This window comes from Exophiala viscosa, assembly GCF_022695815.1.
Source record: "Exophiala viscosa unplaced genomic scaffold EDD37scaffold_1, whole genome shotgun sequence".
NCBI classification, from domain to species: Eukaryota; Fungi; Ascomycota; class Eurotiomycetes; order Chaetothyriales; family Herpotrichiellaceae; genus Exophiala; species Exophiala viscosa.
In genome coordinates, this window is record NW_026944353.1 from 1804751 (window position 1) to 1824652 (window position 19902).

The 19902-nt window shown below is 52.4% G+C and overlaps 6 protein-coding genes across 6 annotated transcripts; 2 read left to right on the forward strand and 4 right to left on the reverse strand.

Annotated features, from left to right (window-relative positions):
• Positions 1–535: 535 nt before the first annotated feature.
• EDD37DRAFT_661062 (MC family mitochondrial carrier protein) lies at positions 536–1828 on the reverse strand (the record flags this gene model as incomplete). The annotated part of the gene is made up of 4 exons (XM_062819128.1): positions 1561–1828; positions 1450–1508; positions 616–1393; positions 536–562 (listed from the first exon to the last, which is right to left on the reverse strand). Exons 1-4 carry the CDS (start codon positions 1675–1677, stop codon positions 536–538), a joined length of 981 nt encoding a protein of 326 aa, XP_062674941.1. The 5' UTR covers positions 1678–1828.
• Positions 1829–4321: 2493 nt separating this feature from the next.
• On the reverse strand, positions 4322–9344 carry EDD37DRAFT_35073 (uncharacterized protein). The gene is made up of 3 exons (XM_062811769.1): positions 6866–9344; positions 4774–4919; positions 4322–4491 (listed from the first exon to the last, which is right to left on the reverse strand). The coding sequence occupies exons 1-3, from the start codon at positions 9182–9184 to the stop codon at positions 4452–4454; spliced, it is 2505 nt and encodes an 834-aa protein (XP_062674942.1). The 5' UTR covers positions 9185–9344; the 3' UTR covers positions 4322–4451.
• Positions 9345–11745: 2401 nt separating this feature from the next.
• On the forward strand, positions 11746–13879 carry EDD37DRAFT_644827 (uncharacterized protein; the record flags this gene model as incomplete). Its single annotated transcript, XM_062817556.1, has 4 exons — positions 11746–11847; positions 11904–12026; positions 12075–12423; positions 12471–13879. The coding sequence occupies 4 exons, from the start codon at positions 11746–11748 to the stop codon at positions 13877–13879; spliced, it is 1983 nt and encodes a 660-aa protein (XP_062674943.1).
• Positions 13880–14653: 774 nt separating this feature from the next.
• EDD37DRAFT_35627 (uncharacterized protein) lies at positions 14654–15619 on the reverse strand. Its single transcript, XM_062811834.1, has 2 exons — positions 15087–15619; positions 14654–15033 (listed from the first exon to the last, which is right to left on the reverse strand). Exons 1-2 carry the CDS (start codon positions 15357–15359, stop codon positions 14758–14760), a joined length of 549 nt encoding a protein of 182 aa, XP_062674944.1. The 5' UTR covers positions 15360–15619; the 3' UTR covers positions 14654–14757.
• Positions 15620–15836: 217 nt separating this feature from the next.
• Positions 15837–16717, forward strand: EDD37DRAFT_35678 (uncharacterized protein). Its single transcript, XM_062811838.1, has 2 exons — positions 15837–16570; positions 16619–16717. Exon 1 carries the CDS (start codon positions 16170–16172, stop codon positions 16512–16514), a length of 345 nt encoding a protein of 114 aa, XP_062674945.1. The 5' UTR covers positions 15837–16169; the 3' UTR covers positions 16515–16570; positions 16619–16717.
• A 526-nt stretch (positions 16718–17243) lies between these two features.
• EDD37DRAFT_35702 (ferritin-like domain-containing protein) lies at positions 17244–19002 on the reverse strand. Its single transcript, XM_062811841.1, has 5 exons — positions 18603–19002; positions 18331–18545; positions 18076–18265; positions 17652–18009; positions 17244–17573 (listed from the first exon to the last, which is right to left on the reverse strand). The coding sequence occupies exons 1-5, from the start codon at positions 18723–18725 to the stop codon at positions 17533–17535; spliced, it is 927 nt and encodes a 308-aa protein (XP_062674946.1). The 5' UTR covers positions 18726–19002; the 3' UTR covers positions 17244–17532.
• Positions 19003–19902: the final 900 nt, after the last annotated feature.

The following is a 19902-nucleotide window of genomic DNA, read 5'->3' on the forward strand; positions in this document are numbered from 1 at the left end:
TCACGGTTCTCACTTTTGCAGTGAAACTCTGGCTTCGTTATAAGTTATTGAACAGTTTTGCACTTTTCAAATATATCTGTGACAATAAAGTCGTCGCTGGTTCTTGGCGAAGGTGATTCTGCCGTCCTGTTTGGCGGGAGACCGTCGTGAACAACAACCATGGTAGATCAGTCAGCAAGGGAATGGGTACGGGTAGTAAGAGCGCAAAAGAACTTGAGTAGCCATTAATTGTTGGTACATCATCCCCGTCTATCGAATTGCTTTTTCGTCCCACAATCTCTGAGATGTGGCCTCCTGCAGCTCTAGTCTGCAAAAAGCTGTGTGTGTGTGCACCAGGTGAGCCTGCCCATTCGGATCGTCCAGCATCATCTATTCAGAAATGCCCATCTTATCTTTTTGGTAACGGTGTCTAAAACGTGATGTATGCAACCGTCCGTGCATTGCGAGCTTTGGAATGGAAATGCGCCGACCCTAAGCGAAAAGCGAGAAGCGTCCGTACTCGGTTGAAATCGTCGATCATCTTCGTTCAGTTGATTTATTTGGCAATCTCAACACCACCGGTCTGTTGGATCTGTTAGCAAAAGACTCAAACACGCGATGTATGGAGGTACTTACGGCTCCGAGGACACGCTTGATGTCACCGTAGATAGCGAATTGACCGGCGGTCAAAGTACCAACCATGAAAAGACGAGCACCAATACCAGCATAGCTGCCACGGAGACCAAGCTCTTTGCCGATCTTGAACAGTCGGCTGGTGGTGCTCTCACCAGGAAGCCCCTTGGTCTTGTTGATCTTGGACAACATGGTGTCGGCAGGTTGGGAGACGAGAGCAGCAGCGAAACCGGCAATGAGACCAGAGCCCAAGTTGATCAGGGTCTTGGTACCATCAGAAGCGGTGGCCTTGTCGACTCGCTGGTAGATGGCTTCGGCGACCTTTTCGTAGACCACGAACTTGGACATGGTGTAAGGAACCTGCTTGAACAAGATAGGACCGAAACCGTTGTAGAATGCACCAAGGCCCTCCTGGCTAGCGATCTTGCTGAAACCAGAAACGAGACCGGAGGCAAAGGTGGGTTCGGACACGAGACGGATACGGGTAGCCTCGAGAGGGCAGAGGGCAATGTCGGCGAAGAACTCAGCGAGAGCTGAGGAGGCGAGGTAGACGGCGGTTCGGTTGTTGGAGGCGGTCTCGTAGCCCAGTTGGTTGATAGCCTGTTGCTTGAAGAATTCGTAACCTCCGAATTTGAAGGCACCTTGCAGGAAGTAACCAGCAAAGGTAGGTCCAATACCAGTCAGAAGAGCGCCTGCGCCTTCATTGGCAACAACTTTTCTGAAACCTCCAATCATGCCACTGTTGTATGTTACGGGGTCGAGCTGGATTCTGGTCTTGACGCTGTTTGTGGATGTCAGAAGACAGGCGCATGGGTGGACAGGTAAGGCGGAACTTACACATCGACGGGAGTGAGGGCACCGTGGGTGACGGCGCAGCAGACAGCACCAGCGAAGGCCTGCGAAAGGGTAAGAAACTGGCAGAAGTTGAGGTGAGAGCAATTGACTTACGAATCTGCCGTAGAGACCGAAGCCAGAGAGCTTGTTGGGCTCATTGGCCTTGACCGTTTGGATAGCAGCATCGAGCTTGGTCGAGCCGGTCGACTTGGGAGGAAGTGTAGCGGCCATTGTGAGAGAGTGGAGTGAAGATGAAGGTGAGATCTAGAAGACGGAGACGAAAGAAGAGGGTGCTTTTCGTGTCTATAGAGACAGGTGAAGACGCAACTGAAATTCTTTTTTGGGACGATTTTGAAAAAGGGAACTGGAGGATTGGAGATGGAGATGGAGATAGCTCGCTCTCGCTCAATTGTGGCTGCAATAACGGGCAATATCGGGCGGAGCTTAGAAAAAATGCCGCAGGGCCGCAAATGATTCGGTCTGATAGGCGGCGACATGGAGCCCGCACGGCAACCAATTGTCCACTCACGTGTCCCCTATAATTGGTCAATTCTTACCGGGAGCCTTGTTCGGCCTTCCCCCCAACCCCTATTTTCAAGCAGTGCCCGTGACCTAACCCAGCCTTCAGCACATAGAGATAGAGACGCCGAAACCCCGTTCTTCATTCACGGACACGACAAGGCTGTGCACCGATATACCAGTCAGTGTGATGCTTCTGAACATTTCGCGACGAGTTTCCAGCATTGTCGTTGGATGAGCCGTAGACACTGGGCAGTTTGGGCATCCGGCAGGTCACCCTCTTTCTAGTACAGTTGTCAATATGAACCTCAAGACCTGGTGTCGGAGACTGTGCTCAGCATATAATATTCCCGTTTGGATCTGTTGACTGGGGTGCGTAGAGCGTAGGTCATAGGGGTGGCAAGGGTGAGAATGGTATGTTCGATGACTGTCCTTGGGTTCTTGAGACCGGGAAAAAGCGTCAATCGACTTATATACAACACCCATCGGGTTTGTTTCTTTTTGCCAGAAACCAGGAAGGCAAGTCCAAACAGACCTCGCAGCAGATCTCTGCTTGTGTCAGTATTCGAGGCACGCGAAGAGAAAGTCGAAATTGTGACTGTGAAGGGTCATCTCTTGAGAATCAGGATACCCTTCCCATCTCCATGATCTGATACCGACAAACGGCTATCATCCTCTTGCACTGAACCCGTTCAGTCGTAATGAGAATGCGCCCTGTTCGCTCGCGAAGATGGGGCCGCCCTGGCTATGTCCATGAGACCTTGACCAGCAGCGTGCACATGGCAGCCAGACCAACGAGGCACACGCCTACGGGTCGATTTGTCTCATGAAGTTCTTTTCTTGAAGAGAAAGCCTGCTTGATTCCTGGGTGTGGAAGACATAGACTTAGCTGCTGATTGTGCGTCGTCATCATCATCGAGTCATGTTCGGCGATGCATCCCGCGGCAGCAGAAGTACCGTATACCTCGTTTGTCCAGGACCGCCACATGTGTCGCTGCTGCAGCTGCAACCTGATGCAATTTCCGACCAACATCTAAGCGAGTACCTGCAGTGGCTTTGCATGTAGCGGCAGCCGTTTGCGTATGCTCATTTCTTTGGCGCTTCGGAACACTCATGGTACATCTTGACTTGGCTACTAGCCGGTACTTCGCAGAGCTTCCGAATCCAAGCCCTTCAGTAGCTCACCCAAATGCCACGAGAGATTACAGGGTACACATCAATGTCTCTTACGCAACCACCGCATGACGAAACCTCGCTTGTGCACTGGCAGAAGGTCCTTGCGCCATGACCTCCACCGCTGCCGTCGCTACCGACTGGCTTTCTACAAGGCAACGCACCGACCAGGTACCTCACAGGGTAGACCGTAGAAGTCCTCAAATCTCGCTCAGGACCGCAGCCGCAAAAGCACGCGACCACGCGTTATGACCAGCTGTCAGAACTTGAGGCGGCGCGACATGTCAGGCTTGGTGGAGCCTTATCAGAGTTTAAGACTGACAAGGCTGTCAAAAGCTAGAAAAGTCCTGCGCACAGGTCAGGTAAGGAAGAAGAAACCCTCGGCCGGCCAGCCACGGAGCACGGACGTAGAGCTGTTTCAAGCCTCTACCCTCGTCATTCTTGCACAGAAATGAGTTCCTTGTGAATACACCTACAGTTGTGTGTGCAAGCTTTTTCTCCTGACGACGGGAAAAGTTCGGAAACTGCCCGCAACCACAGTACCTATGTATACCTGACTAAAAAAACATGTCGTGCATGATTTCCATGCATTCTGCAAGGTAGATCCTTCTTGCCGCCACTACAGCAAAGCTATACGAGACTTTATTCCTCGCCATGCCCTCAGCATTGGCCCCTGGGTGGTCGGCTACCCCTGAAAGAACCGGGTCCTTCCATTACTAGTGCGAACAGAGAATCTCCATTCAAATGACCTGGCCCTACTGCCCGGGGAACGCTGGGCCTAAAACTGTGCTGGCTGCTGAGCAGCTTAAGGAACCCCCTGAACCCCACGGTGAAAGTCCGTGCCCAAACGTCCCAGCCATGCCTCAGAGGACGACAGCTTTTGAGAGTCACAAGGACAAATTCCCAGGCCGCAGACACCAGATCCACTGTGTACCTCTACCTTTGAAAGAAGGGGTTGGTACTTCTTCAGGGTCAAGTCTAAGTCCCCGTTGTCTTCGAGTTACCTCTCCAGCACGAAAGTCCATTTTCAGTCAGGAAGGAAGGCCAATCTGAATGTACATAATTGATTTGATGCCTAGCTAGCTATCTAGTGTCAACACTCGAAATGCTGAGCGGCAGAACCATCTCATCATTTATCTCATGAACCCAAAAACCAAGTCTATATATAACATTTGATCATTGTGAATTCCCCAGAAACCCACTTTGTCATCGCAATCGCCCGTAGCCTCAAGATGCTTGATCCACAAAAGCCCGTACAGCGCCGTATACCATAACACACAAAACATGCTCATTTGAATAAGATCATACAAGTATCATCCTCGTTCACTCGGAAAGGCGATCGAACTGCCAGAGCCAACTGCCATGCGACATCCAGGAAAGCCTAGAAGAGGCGTGCGTAGTCGCGAGCATGGTGCCGGATGCTGCGCTCTCTGTACACCACACCACCACGACGTTCTAGCGAATCCGTCGTAGTCGAGTTGCCGTAGCCAGTAGTGGTAGAGGCCACGCTGGTTGACGTGAACGAAGTCGTCGAGTTGGAGTATGAAGTAGAGCTCGTCATGAGGCTTGTGGCCGAGCTGAAGCTGGAGGTGAAGCTAGTTGTCGCGGCCATGTCCGTGGTCGAGCTGTAGTCGCTGGTCGTGGTCGTGGTCAGGTCGGTGGTTGTGGTCGTGCCCGGGTCGGTGGTTGTGGTTGTGCCCTCGGCGGTGGTAGTAGTTGTGCCCTCGGCGGCGGTTGTAGTTGTGCCCTCGGCGGTGGTAGTAGTTGTGCCCTCGGCGGCGGTTGTAGTTGTGCCCTCGTCCGTTGTCGAGGACGTAGTCGTGGTCGTGGTCGAGCTGGTGGTGGTAGTGGTGGTAGTGCCAGTAGTCGAGCTCGAGGTGCTGGTGGTAGTGCTCAGGCTAGAGGTCGTAGCCGAGGTGTCATTGACGGAGGCTGTGGTGCTGAGGCTACTGGTGGCGCTGCTCGAGCTACTGGTAGTGCTGCTTAGGCTAGAGGTCGTAGCCGAGGTGTCGTTGACAGAAGCGGTAGTAGTTGAACTCATGCTAGTAGTCGTGGACGACGTGCCGTTGGCAACCGGACTGGTAGTCGAAGTGACACCAGCGACGGAAGTGGTGGTCGTAACCGTAGTGGCATTGGCGCTAGTAGTGGTAATCGCGGTCGAAGTGGCATTGGCAGCAGAGGTTGTCGTGATCGTCGAGGTGGTGCTGGAGCTTGACACGTTGACAGTGCCGTTGGTAACAGCAGTGAAGCTCACGATAGTACCATCGCAATTATCACCATCCTCGTCAACGGTCTCGATCTCCAAGCTAGACAGGACACAGAATTGTCGGCCTGAGAGAGTTAGCGAGCCAGAGGAATCCATCAACCAGACGTAGTCAACTGGTTCAGTGGTGAAGACCTCAAGGAATGCAGCGTCGGTGTCAGAGGTAGGGTTGGAGCCGAGGGTCTCAGCGCCGTACAGGATAGTACCGTCGTCACCAGTGATAAAAGTAGCAGCATCAGCTTGGCTGCCTAACTGAGCAATACTGTCGCTGTTGATACCAAGGTAGTATGTGTCACGCTTTTTGGAGCCTGGTACGCTGACCGCGATACTCAGAGAGGTTCCAGCGGCGACCACGGTGGCGGTCGAGGTGCCGTTGGACGCAGACGTGGTGGTACTGTTAGCAGCGGTGGTGGTCGATGTGCTAACATTGGCAGCAGCAGTGGTGGTCGACAGGAAGCTTGTGATCGAGGCGCTGACGTTGACGGAGGCAGTGGTGGTTGACAGGAAGCTCGTGGTAGTGCTGTTGACCAAGCTGGTGATCGAGGCGCTGACGTTGACAGCGGGAGTGGTGGTCGACAGGAAGCTCGTAGTGGTGCTGTTGATCAAGCTGGTGATCGAGGCGCTAACGTTGACGGAGGAAGTGCTGGTCGGCAGGATGCTGGTGGTGCTGACGTTCAGGAAGCCTGAGGTGGTGGTCGGCAGGATGCTGGTGGTGCTAACGTTCAGGAAGCCTGAGGTGGTAGTGGCAGTCGACGAGGTTGCGTTGACGGCCGCAATAGTAGTCGTTGACGAAGTGATGACGGAAGTAGTTGTAATCGTCGACGTGGTAATGGCGATAATTGAAGTGGTGGTGCTAGAGTTAGCCACGGAAGTCGTGCTGGTAATTGTGGCGGTTGTGCTAGAGGCCGACGAGCTAACGCTGCTGTTGCCAGCGACAAAGATAGCAGTGAAGGTCACAATAGTACCATCGCAGTCAGCTGCCGCGTCAACCGTGCTGACTTCCAGTGATGGCATTACACACAACAGCCTCTGGGAAATCGAGAGTGCATCAGAGGTGGCATCAAGCAACCAAGTGGCAAACTCGGGCTTGGATGTGAAGACGTCCAGGAATGCAGCATCGTCATCACTTGTGGGTTCGGATCCAAGGTACTCAGTGCCATACAGGATGGTTCCGTCACCAGAGACGAATGTGGCTGCATCGGCCTGACTGCCCAACATAGCAATGTCGTCGTCGTTTATGCCGAGGTAATATGTATCACGCTTGTGCTTCCTGGTGGTGGGAACAGTAACTGAGATCTGCAGAATTTGGCCTGCTGCGATCGGAGTTGCAGTTGAGATAGCTGAGGTAGTGGTTGTCGACGAGGTTCCGTTGACAGCTGAAGTAGTGGTAGTAGTTGACGAGGTCCCGTTCAGGATGGCGGTGGTGCTGGTCGAGCTGGTTGTCAATGACGTGCCGTTGGTGATGGCACTAGTAGTCGTCGAAGTAGCATTGGCGAAAGGAACAGTAGTCGAGCTTCCAGTGCTGGTCGTCAATGATGTTCCATTGATGACGGCAGTGGTAGTCGTCGAAGTCACGTTAGCGAAGGGAGTTGTGGTTGTGCTTCCGCTGGTGGTTGTCACTGAAGTCACGTTCGAGGCAGAAGTGGTACTCGTCGACGAGGTTCCGGTAGCGGTTGTGCTCAGGCTGGATGATGTGCTGCTCGTGGTCGCGTTGACAGGGGCCACAGAAGCTGAGCTGCTGGTCGTGGTCGAGGTACCCGTGGTGGAGGATGTTCCATTCGTGGCAGTGCTTGTAGACGAAGAAGTGGTTCCATTGATGGGTGCGACGGAAGAGCTGACACTGCTAGTGCTTGTCGACGAGACAGTGGCATTCCTGGAGGAGGTAGCAGTAGATGAGGTGCTGCTGCCAGTGGAAGTGCTTGTCGATGTGGCAGTCACACTGCTGGAGGAGGTTCCACCAGCAGCAGTCGTTGTGGTCGTCAGAGTGCTGCTCGTTGATGTAGATCCAGTAGTCGTAGTAGTCGTGCTAGTAGTGTAGTTGCTTGGCACCCTGATTGCAAAAAGTTCAACGGCAATACAGGAAAATCCCAGCTCGGCAGTTGTGTCGCTGAACAGAATGAACAAATTCGAATTCTGGTCAAAACAGAATCCATGGTTGGTGCCACTGACGAAGATTTCGCCAGTGTTGGAGTCAATGCTGAAGCTGGCATCGTCGGCAGTAGGCCTATCGGCGAGAAGCTGGAAAGCGCGGTAAGGGTAGTTGTTGTCAGTGTTGATGAACAAGCCACCAGATGCCATAACGCCAGCAGTGTCGAGAGTAAACTCTGCAGCAATGTCGATGTCACTTTCAATCAGACCAAGATCGTCATCGAAGCGAACATAGTTGATTGCTCGCCTGCGGAACCTGGCAGTGCCCGTGCTTACTGCTTCAATGAGGAAAGTCGTAGTAACGGCGGCCGTAGTAGTAGTCGTGCTGCTAGACGAGGTAGAAGAGGAACTGGTAATCGAAGAGCTCGAACTCGACGAAGTGGAGGACGTAGACGATGTGGTGGAGGAGCTTGAGGTGCTACTGGAAGTAGAGGTGGAGCTGGATGAGCTCGTGCTGCTAGTGCTCGTGCTTGAGGCCGAGCTGGTGCTGCTGGTGGACGTGAATGACGTGCTAGAGGCTGTCGTTGTGACTGAAATCGGTCCGATAGATGCTGTGGAGGACATGGAGGCGGTGACAGTGTCAGTTTCAGTGTCGGTTACAGTCACAGTGAACCAGTGAATCCAGTCAGTGTTGCGCGGGTTGCCCCAGTCAAGTCCGCCGAATGGATCGCGTCCGAAAGGATAGCCTTGTCCATAGCCGTGATCATGATGAGCCCACCATGGCCATTGGCCGCCAGTTGGGATGGCCACCGCGCTGGCAGTTGTCGGTGCTTGAATGCTGCAAGGCACAGTGATGTAAATGGTCTTGGTGACGGTGACAGTGATGTCGACGACTTCGAGGTGCTTGTAGCACACACGAGTGACATGAGCAAAGTAAGGCTGCGGTGGAACCGTGATCGTCGACGACTCGGACGTGATGACAGCGGCATCGGCGGTGAGACTGAAGGTGAAGGTGTAGGTACCAGGAGTAGGGACAGTGGTGCTTACTGACACGGCGTCCACTAGGACAGACGTGGCAGCAGGTGTTGCGGAACTAGAAACCCAGGTCTCTTGGTACCCCAGACACTTGGCACCATAGGCGCCAAGCCGACATTCAGTCACATCGACCACCTGGGAGCGACTTCCATCGTCTTGGACGCCACAAGTCGTGCAAAGACCACTGCCATCATAGCCTGGAATGGCCAAAGGACCGATCTGGTTGTATGGTGCGAAGTAGTCCTTGACAATGGTCAAATATACGGGCGTAGCTGTAGGAGTGTATATGGTGCCGTTGGTTGCGGTAGTAGCGTTGGGCGTAATAAAGCTGGTCACAGTCGAAGAGTGGACCGACACGGTAACCTTCTGAGTCGTCGTGGTGACCAAGGTGCTGGATATCGTGGTACCGTTGTAGAAAGCAGGTATGGTGGTGCTAACAAAGTCGAAAGTAGAGAAGGGATATTTAGTTGTGCATGATCCACGGAGACAGGCCGATGTTGGAACACAGGTTGAAACTGTTTGATATTGAGATGTGACTGTGATCGGCGCGAAGCTCAGGGTTGCGTTGGTGCCGTTGGCTTGCGGACAAGGAGTGATAACCGTAAGCTGAGCAGCAGCAGCGCTGGCCATCAAAGCGGCCGCGGAAATAGAGAAGCGCATGTTGAAAGATTGTAACGAATGATGATTCCTATGAAAAGAATGGCTGAAGGAAAATCCTTCGGGATTATAAGGAGTGAACGAGTGACATGTGCTGGCTTGAGCGGAGTGGTGAGAGAGGTTGGTGAAAGGTGCGAGCGTCGAGTTCTATATAGCATGGAGACCGAGCCAGTCCATGGTGTCACCAAGCAGAAAGGCTGTAAAGGAGTCTGCGGGTGGATTTTTTTGTGGAGTGATGATCCTGAAGGGACGTGCGGTGTCCAGGCAAGGCTCACCAGTTCCACCGCAGGGACCGACATGTGAAGCAGTACGCCTCAGCTAACTCAAGCATTGACCATCAGCACAGGGGCGCAATGGCTGGAGGAGGAGCACCAAAGCCCTGAACAAGGAAGGCATGACCACACCCGGGCGTGGCACCAGAGACCTAACGTGGGTATGACACGGGCCTTGATAACGCGGATGATGGCTTTGACAGCAACGTCCAATCTCCAGGTCGGCTGTATACGTGATGGCATGCTCGAGTGGAGGAACCATCCCCTCATGACATGGAACAGTATAGGAGAGATGGAGAACAGCAGATCAAGAAAGGAACAGTGGGTATGACATAGGAGTTGCAGAGACAATTCGAGCAATTCTGCCTCGACTCTTCGCAGAAGAAGTTGCGCCCAATAGTGGCCACGAGTGGGACAAGTCTTGTGAGGTGAATGCCGTCGAGAGAGGGCTGGCAACTGTGAAGAACATCAGCCTATCACGTTACCCAGAGAATTCCCCGAGGATGTTGCCGACGGGTGAGGCCAGGGCACCGGGTGGCTGCGAGGCACAGACTTGGGACGGGCACGCTCTCGCAATCGCGACGCCTCAAACGCAGGCGTGTTCTGTCAGAACGATAAGTTTGACTTTTTCAAATCGCGTCGTCCTGGATAAGAGATAGCTGACTGGTAAGTCTCAAACCGTGATAGATTGGGAAGGAGCAGACTGCGGTCATTGCGGTTGACACGGGCCTAGCCAACCACTGAGTGGGGGTCTTGGAGGATGGTCTCAGGTAGCTTGCCCAAGGTCCTCAGGGTGCTCAAAGTGCTCAGGGGAGCTGTCAACGTCCTTGAATTCTCCGGGCATATCAGCTTAGGAGTTTCGAGCATATTCAATAATTGAAGGAAGGGAGAGCAGGTGTCAGTGCTGTCATCTGAAAACTTAACGGAGTCGAGGTTCATATGAGGTTGGAAAAAGGCTGCTTGGCTTCACTAGCACCAATACGGTTAGAGTCCATCACGGTATCGTGACGGTACCTGAGACCCTCGAGGAGAAAACTTCGGCTACAAATGACCGTGAGGCTTAGAGCCTGATGGTTGTCTCCATAGAAGACCCTTCTCGGCCCCTATCCGCCTTGATTCTGTTCATGATCGGTTCGATCACGACGCGTCGTTCCAGCCTATGCCGCCATGGCGATTTTCATACTATTCTGATCCAACACGATGTCCTTACTAATCTCAAATGATCAATCCTTTTGTCCAGAGGACGGATCGGTGGTCAGCCGAGTAAAACCAATGCAACTCCGTACTCTCGTCAAAGAGTCTGCCATGATGAAACCCCTCAAGCCCAATACTGGCAATCGAGTCATTATTCATCCTTCGGACGTACTTACGTGGTCAGGCTGGCTTCAAGGTAGGAGCTCGGATTCATGAAGTTAAGCCCACACCAGATGTCTGCAAAGCTCCCTTCGACTCCAACATGTCGACTCCAACATACCTGCAGTGCTTGCCTTCGAGGAAGCTGCACTGATTCCAGGCTCGGAGACATGCGTAATCGAGGGTCTAGCTGCGACTGTGGCTCCCCTGCCCTCATCCGGGGGACAGGTGATATGGAAATGGGCTTTGCAGGTCCGATAAAATCTGGGTTATTCAAGATGGATCGCGAAGATCTTGTGTAGGACTGACTGGTTCCAAGAAGAGAAAACCTAGACAAGGACAATGCAAGTCAACAGCGGAATAGTCATGTGCGCAAGCCGCACATGTTGTATGTGATCATGAGAGTATCCTACACAAGCAAGAAGAGCTTCGATACGTGCATTCCAGCCTCTACGGTCGCAGGTCTTTTCGTCTTACTACTGTACTTGTAGCCTGTAAGTACCTTTGGGTTCCCCAGAAAGTGGAGGTTTGGAACAGCCCAATCATTCCGTGTGCCTCTTGGTAATGATACCTGAATCTAAGCCACTTATTCCCTAGTGCTCTTGCTCACTTTCGTGAATTAGCCTCTGGCCGTACGCGTCTCAATCGCATTGGAACTTCGTTATCTTCGGTCTGACTTTTTTCGATGAATTGCTGGTTCTGAGCTGGATCTAGTCTTTCATGCTTGTCCAAGGGCTGTCTTTCCTTGTCGCGAGTTTGTGATCATGCAATAGTGGCAGTGGCTGTCGCGCCTTCCTGCGTCTGTCCGCTTTCAAGTTTGCTTGTTTGCCCGTAGCTACTTACCAAAATCTGTCTCTTGATCCTCACCACGGATTCAATTCTCACATCTCGTCACATAGCGGGACTGCCAGCCGCTCTTCTACCTTGTTCTGATCAACAATGGCAGACAGCGAGACGCAGCTTTCTGTAGACTCGAAATCTCTAGCAAGAGAGCACGAAGATTACAAGCAGAAAACCGTCGACCAACATGCATTCGTCGAGGTAAAGATATTTCAACCTGCTTCGTAGTGTGGCAAACGATTGCTGATCTGTCCAAGAAACTTTTGAAGCTATTTGCTGAAAAGGAACAAGCCTATGAAGACCTCAAATCCGACCTTGATGACCAGACCGAAAGCCGCCGTCGCTGGCAGAAGCGGGCAGTCGACGTCGAATCCCGCATCGTCCGTATCCCCGTCTCTACACCTTCTCCTCACTGACCAACCCTTCAGACAAGCGTACAGCACCTCCTCGTTCTGATCGACGGCAATCAGTCCTTCTTCAAGAGCAGCTTCATACGAGCAGGGACTGTAGGTGCACGCGAGGCCGCTGCAGCATTCATAACAGAAGTGAAAGAACTGGCCAAGGCACAGCATAAGAACGACCTACCAGAAGACATATTGTTGGTAGTGCACATTTTCTCTGATATTGGCCGGCTGGCACAGGACCTTTCTACGGCAGGTAACCTTCCAAACCCGGACCAGCTCTGGACTTTTATCCAGGATATTTGCAAGTTAGAGCCATGTTTCACCGTCAGTGACTGCGGCTCAGGCCGTGAAGCTGTCGATGCAAAATTGAAATGTAGGGTTTTAACATGTGGCATTTGGCTGTTTCTAATGTGATTGCAGATTACTACGAGTTGTTCATCGAGAACTGTCATTGTCGACATGTTTTCCTGGCTCTTGGACAACAGTCTGAATACTACAAAATCCTTCAGTTGTACAGTGATGATGACTACACCAAAGGCAAAACTTCCCTCGTACGCCCATCTCATGGCTTCGCTCCTGGAGTCGATATCGCCTTCCATACGGTGGAAATCCTCTCCTTAGAAAGTGTGCCCGAATCGCTGGGTGGACAATCGTCCGCAGCTGCTTGGGGTCAGGATTATACCAATCAAGCGTCAGCTACGACTATTCCATCGGCCACGTCGGTCCGTGAACAACCTGCACGTCCGACATACCCTCCAGGCGATACACTACTTGCAAGCACGGATGTTGAGGCTCCCAAGAAACCTCCGGAATCGCGACCGATGCTCCCTCCCAAGCTCGAACGTGCAGCCGATTCATACGGCGAGATGAATGGTACCCCGAAGGACGGCGACGAGGAAGATGCGGCCGGCATCGTCAAGCTTGAGTCGTCAGCACACTCTTCTTCACAATCTAACAAAGCCGCGGAACAGAGCTGGGAGATGAATGTGAGCGAAAACAGCTACGCACCTCCACCCATTCAAGGTGCCTGGGGTGAGGAGGCAAGCCATTCTGCTACTGTACATGACGATCATGGCGATGATCAAGCGTACTCACGAGACCGCCGAGGTTTGTCAAAGCCACGCGGGGACTCTCGCCGAGGCACAAATACTAGCAGCAAGCGCAATCAGAACCCGGCCTGGAAACAGGACCGATCAAACCCGAATCCTTCTTTTTCACGTCCTGCGGGAAGAGCTCCTAGGCAGTTCGAAGGATCTTGGGACGATATTGTGGAACAGAAACCAAGTCGACGACCATCCCAGGTAAGCTCAATGCGAGCCACCCCAGAGCCACCCACATCTCCCAGGTCAAATGGCATTTCCGCTGCCGCTTTCACACGTCAAGTCGCTTCTAGGCCGGAGCCAAATCCCGGCCAACGTCCCATATGCTCGCCGATAGCGCTCAATAAGCTTGATCAGCGCATCGACTTGAAACTGCCGCGTCCCTCGCCAGATGATCAAGAATTGTTCGATTTGCGCACACGTGTGCGCAGACTGTGTAACGAACATCACCTGCGTTCCAATTGCAACAACCCGAGTTGTGCTTATGACCATGAATCCATATCTACTGGTGTTTACCTGGCGCTGAGAAACAAAGCACGTAGGCTACCTTGCACCATTGGTCCAGATTGTCGTCGACATGACTGCTTTGGAAGTCATCATTGTCCCAACGTGTCCCATGCATCAGCCTGCGGCAGACCCAAATGTCCGTTCGAAGCGAAAGGCATGCATGAAATCACTAATTTGGAGATTGTCCGAACAATCGAGCCGCCAGCTGCAAATGGGGCATGATGAAGTAACGGACCTGGTGTCTGGGTTTCTCATTGACGAGCGCCACGGTTTATGGCTGTAGCATGTTTCTTCGAGGACACACTGGGTGTCACCCGAAAGAGTTTGGGCACAATGCCCAGTGAGTTGTCGGAGCACCGGATTCCTGCGTGCTGAAAGAGACTCGCGGATGCGCGTGTTTCCCACACTTGTGCTGAGGAGTCACAGGATCAGACACCATATGCGGGAGAAACAAGCGCATGATCGGAATTGACAGGCATTCCATTCTCATCGAGGCCAACTACGAATTTGGCGCGACGACGGTCGTCATCGGTAGATGACCAGAGTGAGTGGTTCATCGGAGGTGGTGGCGGCAGTCCAGGCGGGAAGAGGGATAACGGGCCGGCGTCTTCCAGAGCCAAGCTGCTCATGCGTGAACACCACGAGAAAAGTTTGTTTAATTGCAGTCGGGAACGACTAGTGCCTACCGTACCAATGCACCACGGACGAGATGTTGGCTGCATGCATCTGGACTTCAGTGAATGATCGCATTACTGCGGCACAGGTTTGCATCTGATAAAATGCGTTAGCATCCAATTCTGGCGTAGGTAAAGATGGCATACCTTGTTCGTGTTCTTCTATGTAGCCGATAGTATCGGCCTTCTTGACAGGAGACATGACTTTCGTCTAGTCATGGCTTGTTCCAGATCATCGTCGCGACACGGCCATATTTATATGGCTTAGGTGCAGGCATCGTACCTCATCTATGCAATGCTGATGGTTCGGCCTTGGCTTGTCTGGCCGACTTTCGCGGAATATCGAGGGTCCCACACGACATGGTGTTTCGACTTCTTGCCTCCTCCGGATGGGGTGAGCTGAGATAAAGATGTCGTTGCACATATTCAGTCCCTCTCCATTTTGTCCGGCTCTTCATCAGCTCTTGTTCTCTCCGCACTCCGACTTCTGCTCTTGCTCTTGCTCCGGCTACGACTTCGGCCAACCCTTCCACCGCGACGATCATTCGCCTTTCCCGCACCCGCACGTCCTTTCTCTTTCGGCGGTGGTCGCACGAAAGCATAGTCCACGGATATAGTCTGATCGAGAAGTTTCGTTCCGTTCAAAGCTTTGATGGCTGCAGAGGCTTCGACTTGTGTAGGATATTCTATTAGGACATAGCCCTGCAAGCAAAGTTAGCTTCTTCCAGAGGTGTTTGGCCGGGACGCGAGCTTACCTTGACATAACCTGTTCGTCTATCCAAATTGAGATGCAAGTTTTTAATGTCCCCGTACTCGGCGAACAGGTCCGTGATGTCCTCTTCGGTGGCTTCTTCGTGGATGTTGGTCGCGATGACGATCCAGCCTTCAATACTACGGACGGCGACTGCATTTTGGATCGTGCGCGCTTCGGTGCCGGCGCTGGGTTTCTTTTCGGTAGGGGAGGACTCGCCGTCCTTGGGTTCTTCGGACACTGGCGGGGCGGTGTCGACTTCCATTTCTGTCGACATCGTGGCAATGGAGTGTGTCGTTGGACAGTGGATGCGGAAGGGAGGGACGTTGGGAGTGGAAATCAGTGAAGTTCTTCGTGAACGTGTTTTGAGCGGCCATACAAATTGAGTACGTAGTGAAGTTCGGGTTCACTACGGCAGACTTTGCCAAGCCATGGTTTACCTGCCGGTGCCAGTGCTCGACCCTACAGGGCGAGAGAGGTGCTTCACCTACAGTACATGGCGCTGCTTCGACCGGAACTTCCCAAGATGCCCATGCAGATGAATACCTTTGAAGCTACCTTTGTTTACGTCAACTACCCACTGGACTATTATTGGCAATTCGTGATATTTGATCACTGAGGAGAGTTCTTTCCTTGGGATGCTTTCCGAGATGCCAGAAACGGAATGCAAACCGGAGAGACTTAGTGATCTGAGTCTAACACGGAGTAGATGCTCCGCAATGACAGCGCCATGTGGCTCTGAACGAGATTATGAGTCCACTGAGTCTCTCGCGACCCTTTAAGGTTCATATATTCCAATAGTACTATGGGTCATATACTGTGGTAAAGGGCAAGCGTCCGGACTCCGGAGTAGTTTCCATGAACCACAGTAGACAAAAGGTAAGCCTTCAGCCCACAGGGCGCTTCTACTGATCAAAAAGCAATTCCTTTCAGTCCCGGCCGATGCCGAGATCGAGGTCCAGGCCAGTAGCTACCGACCTACTTCCCTCTCAATATCTATATAGCACTCTAGAGCCCCGTGAGATAGAACGACAGATTGTCCTTTACCATTCTTTCCCGATTTCCACCATTTCAAACACTCATCACAATGGTGAAGCTACAAGTCTGCCTGGTCTTGCTGTCATGCCTGGGAGCATCAGTCATGGCAGCTCCTATCCCTATCACCGGTAGTGGGAGCTCGACAACGACCACCATTACTACCTCTTCTTCGTCGGGTAGCGGGTGCTTCATCCCGCCAGCTGGTGTACCGCTCGGGCCACCGTGTGTCTCGAGCGCCTCGAGCGACTGGAGTGACTGGAGTGACTGGAGCTCGAAGGGCCAAAAGTCGAAAGATCAGGGTTCGAAGGGTCGCGAATCGAAGGGCTCCACGACGACTTCTAAGAAGACCACCAAGCAGGATCAAAAAAGCCGCTCATCAGGCATGACCGATTAAAATCTGCATGGAACCACTTATCGACCTCCAGGACTCGTTCCGTCGCCGAACCATAGGTAAGATAGGCCCGAGCCGTAGGAACATTCCGACTAACAGCCACTCAGGACGGTTGCCAAGGTCGTTGAGGTTGATGAATTGAGAGCTTGTATGAGTATTCTTCCATGGGATGTACTTTAGTCTTTCGAAGGCCAAGCCGTGGATGATCTGCGATGGTAGCGCTTCCTCCGTGTTGTTTATGCAGCAGGAAGCGTTTTCCGATTGTTGCTGCGATCAGGGGTGCAGCATGAACATAGCCTGCTTAATGCTCATGCTAGATCTGCGGTGAATTGGAAGCCTCATGTAGATCAAGCTGATGTATTTACGCATCCCGAATGGCCATCAACCCACTAACGTGAGTGACGACCTGTGACAGCCCCAAAGCGACCATGTCCGGCGTCTTCAAGATACCGTCAGGTGAGCTACGGGATCGTTGGCTCACAGCCTCACTTACAGGGGTGTGATAGAGCGCCGCCGGCACACCCCCTGACGCATAACGAGCGCAAGCGCCCGGGGGAGGGAAATGTATCCCAGAGTCACCTTTGATGCGGCCTGGCATGTAGAGTCTGGAGATGCTACACGAAGGACGAGGTAACAAGATAGGCTTGTGTGACGCAACTAAGCGATCGTCGTAGACAGTCACGTGAGTCCATGACGTCGGCACATCAATCAACCACTGCAGCTTACCTTATCTCCAACTTGACCTTTGTGGGACAACCTTTCTAGCATTATTGCATCGCCGAAAGTCCTGGTAGTAAGCCAGAAAGACCACTGAGAAGTCTTGGAAGGCGTCAACGGTACTACTGTATCGCATCGAAGCAGCAGGAGATTCGCGGAAATTCTCTCGTTTCAGTTATGATCGTTCATGCCAAACAGAACACTCTCAAATTACATTATCGCATACAAGACTATTTAAAGAGTGCGTAGGCTTGAGCGGAAAGCTGAATGTTCCACAGACTTTCTTTTCTTCGGAGTCAATCACTCAAACAATCGAATCATTGATGACCGGAGCTGGAGGAGCCACTGCAAGCACACAAGGATGATCAGTAAGATGACTTTCAGAGCGACGGTGAATGGTTGGGGTGGAGGGGTTTAACATACCTTCAATAATGGCAGGTCCGAACACAACGTTAGCGTCAACAAAGGTTCCTTCAATATCTTTGCTGGTGATGAAGACATAAGTCTGACCCATGGCCACGGCTGGGACCTCGACCATAATATCCGCACCACTGATTGTGCCTTGCACACTGACAACACTTAGGCCAGAGATGAAGGTGACGTACGAGCCTGCGGGAATGTCTTTGGCGCCAGTCAATTTGATAGACTCTCCTCCCCAGCATGATGCTGTGGAATCATAGGTCAAGGTTGGGAAGGCGGTGAAAGGCAATGCCGCGTTGCTGGCTGGGCATGAGGTGATGAACATGGCAGCGAGTGTGTAAACTGAGGTTGGGTCGAGTGGCTGTTGAACGTGTCAGTTTCTTGCAAGAAGTCCCACTCGGCAATGGGAATGTCAGGATGTGCTTACGGTGCCATATGGGTTTGCCATCGGGACTTCTCCGATGTTGGCGCGCTGGTAAGATGTGTGGAGGGCTTCCGTTACCAGGATTGAACCAGCGACGGTCAAATAGGCCTTGCTGGTGATCAATGGTGCACCACCAAGGTAGGCGGACACACCCACGCCTTCGAGGACGGACGACAGCGTGATAAATGATTTTCTGTCAAAGCACATACAGTCAGTCCTCTGATGTCCATTTCCTCAACGTGGTAGGGTAAGACTTACACATCAGTGTACGGGAACTTATAACTGCAGGCAGCATTGGGAGTCACACCTGCAGCTGTCAAGGCGCTGCTGAGCAGCTGGACGTGGGATTGCTCGTCGACCGAGATGTACTTCAGGTTGTTATAGTAAGTGGCAGAGTACCCGGCGTCCATGAAGTCTTGCTCGGTGAAATTGTTGATGGCTCCATGGTAGAAGGCGTTCTCAAGATGTTCGAGCTAATCATCCGTCAGCTATGGCTAGTCCAGAGAAGTGGACTGGGAGGCTTCACTAACCGTCAGTGCGAATTGAAGAACTGTGGTGTCTATGTTGGTCGTCTGCCTAGGCGACAAGCCAGCCGGGGCTGCAAGGGCACCGCATGCCCAGAGGACACTGGCAGCGATTGATGAAGACTTCATTCTTGTGGTGGGAAGGGTTGTTGGTTGAGGTGGTCTTGCAAAAGAATGAGCTTCAAAGGAAAGATCTGAATGTTCGAAGAGATTCTGTTGCTTGCAACGGAATCATTGCGATATTTATACACGCCACGAAGGGATCTCGCCCACAGGACATACCCCGAGGAGAAGTCATCGATCTGCTGTATTGGATGGACCGTGGTTCAAAATGTGGAAGAGCTTGCTCTAGTGTCAACGACATTTGGAATCGAGCTCGCACGGCACGGTAAGGTTTGTTGGTTGTCTTCATGGAACGACAGCGTTGAAAATCTGAAGCGAACAACGACACTCACATCAGTCACCTGGTTCATGGCAACGAACCGGAAATGGAAGTTCACGATCTCGTTTTGCTCAAGCGTAACCCGATCGATCTTATTCCCTCGGGAAGGACAGGCTCCGGGGGTGTTGTCTTAGATCTGGCAGGCTAATAAGCCAGACAGGCACGGCAGGGACGGTTCTGGCGGCGGATCAGCAGGACGGCGTAAATGGTAAATCTCGACAACCCGAAAGAGAGCAGCAAAGAATAACGGCGTCTGGTTTGGGCCACGAACCTACCAGGTAAACCCATCAAGCCAGGCACGTGTCGCCTCATTGTCCAGACATGGGCGTCTTGAAATGGTCAGTAGGTGCGCGTCGCCCACTTCGTACCGGATAGACGAATATCCGGGGAAGAAGGCGGAGCAGCGATCTGCACACAGAGGCATCGAATCCAGAATAGGAAAGAGCCTAAACCACCACAACGGTATTTTGTGGAGGTCGATCAGGACGGGATCTGTGGGTAAATCGTCTCTGTTATGTCACCGAAATCAACGTCGTCTGAAGAATGAGTAAGTCTCAGATGCCATCCAAGAGAAATGGTCACAGCTTGTCCAGAGCGACATGACGTAGTGTGCTTGGGAGAACGTACAGTAACGCATTGACGGAATTCGTCTTGCTGTGTCGCGGGCTCAATCGAGTCTGCGAGATCCGAGGCATCGGGTAGAGTCTTTACCGTTTGACAAGCCTGACAATAGCGTTCAATAGACAGTCGCCAGAAGGTGTAACAGTTAGCTCCCGTCACACAGTTTTGCATACCTAAGATCAACATCGCCCATCGACGCTTGCTAGCGAAAATCTCGTTCTGTGGTATGAGTCTAGAGCATTG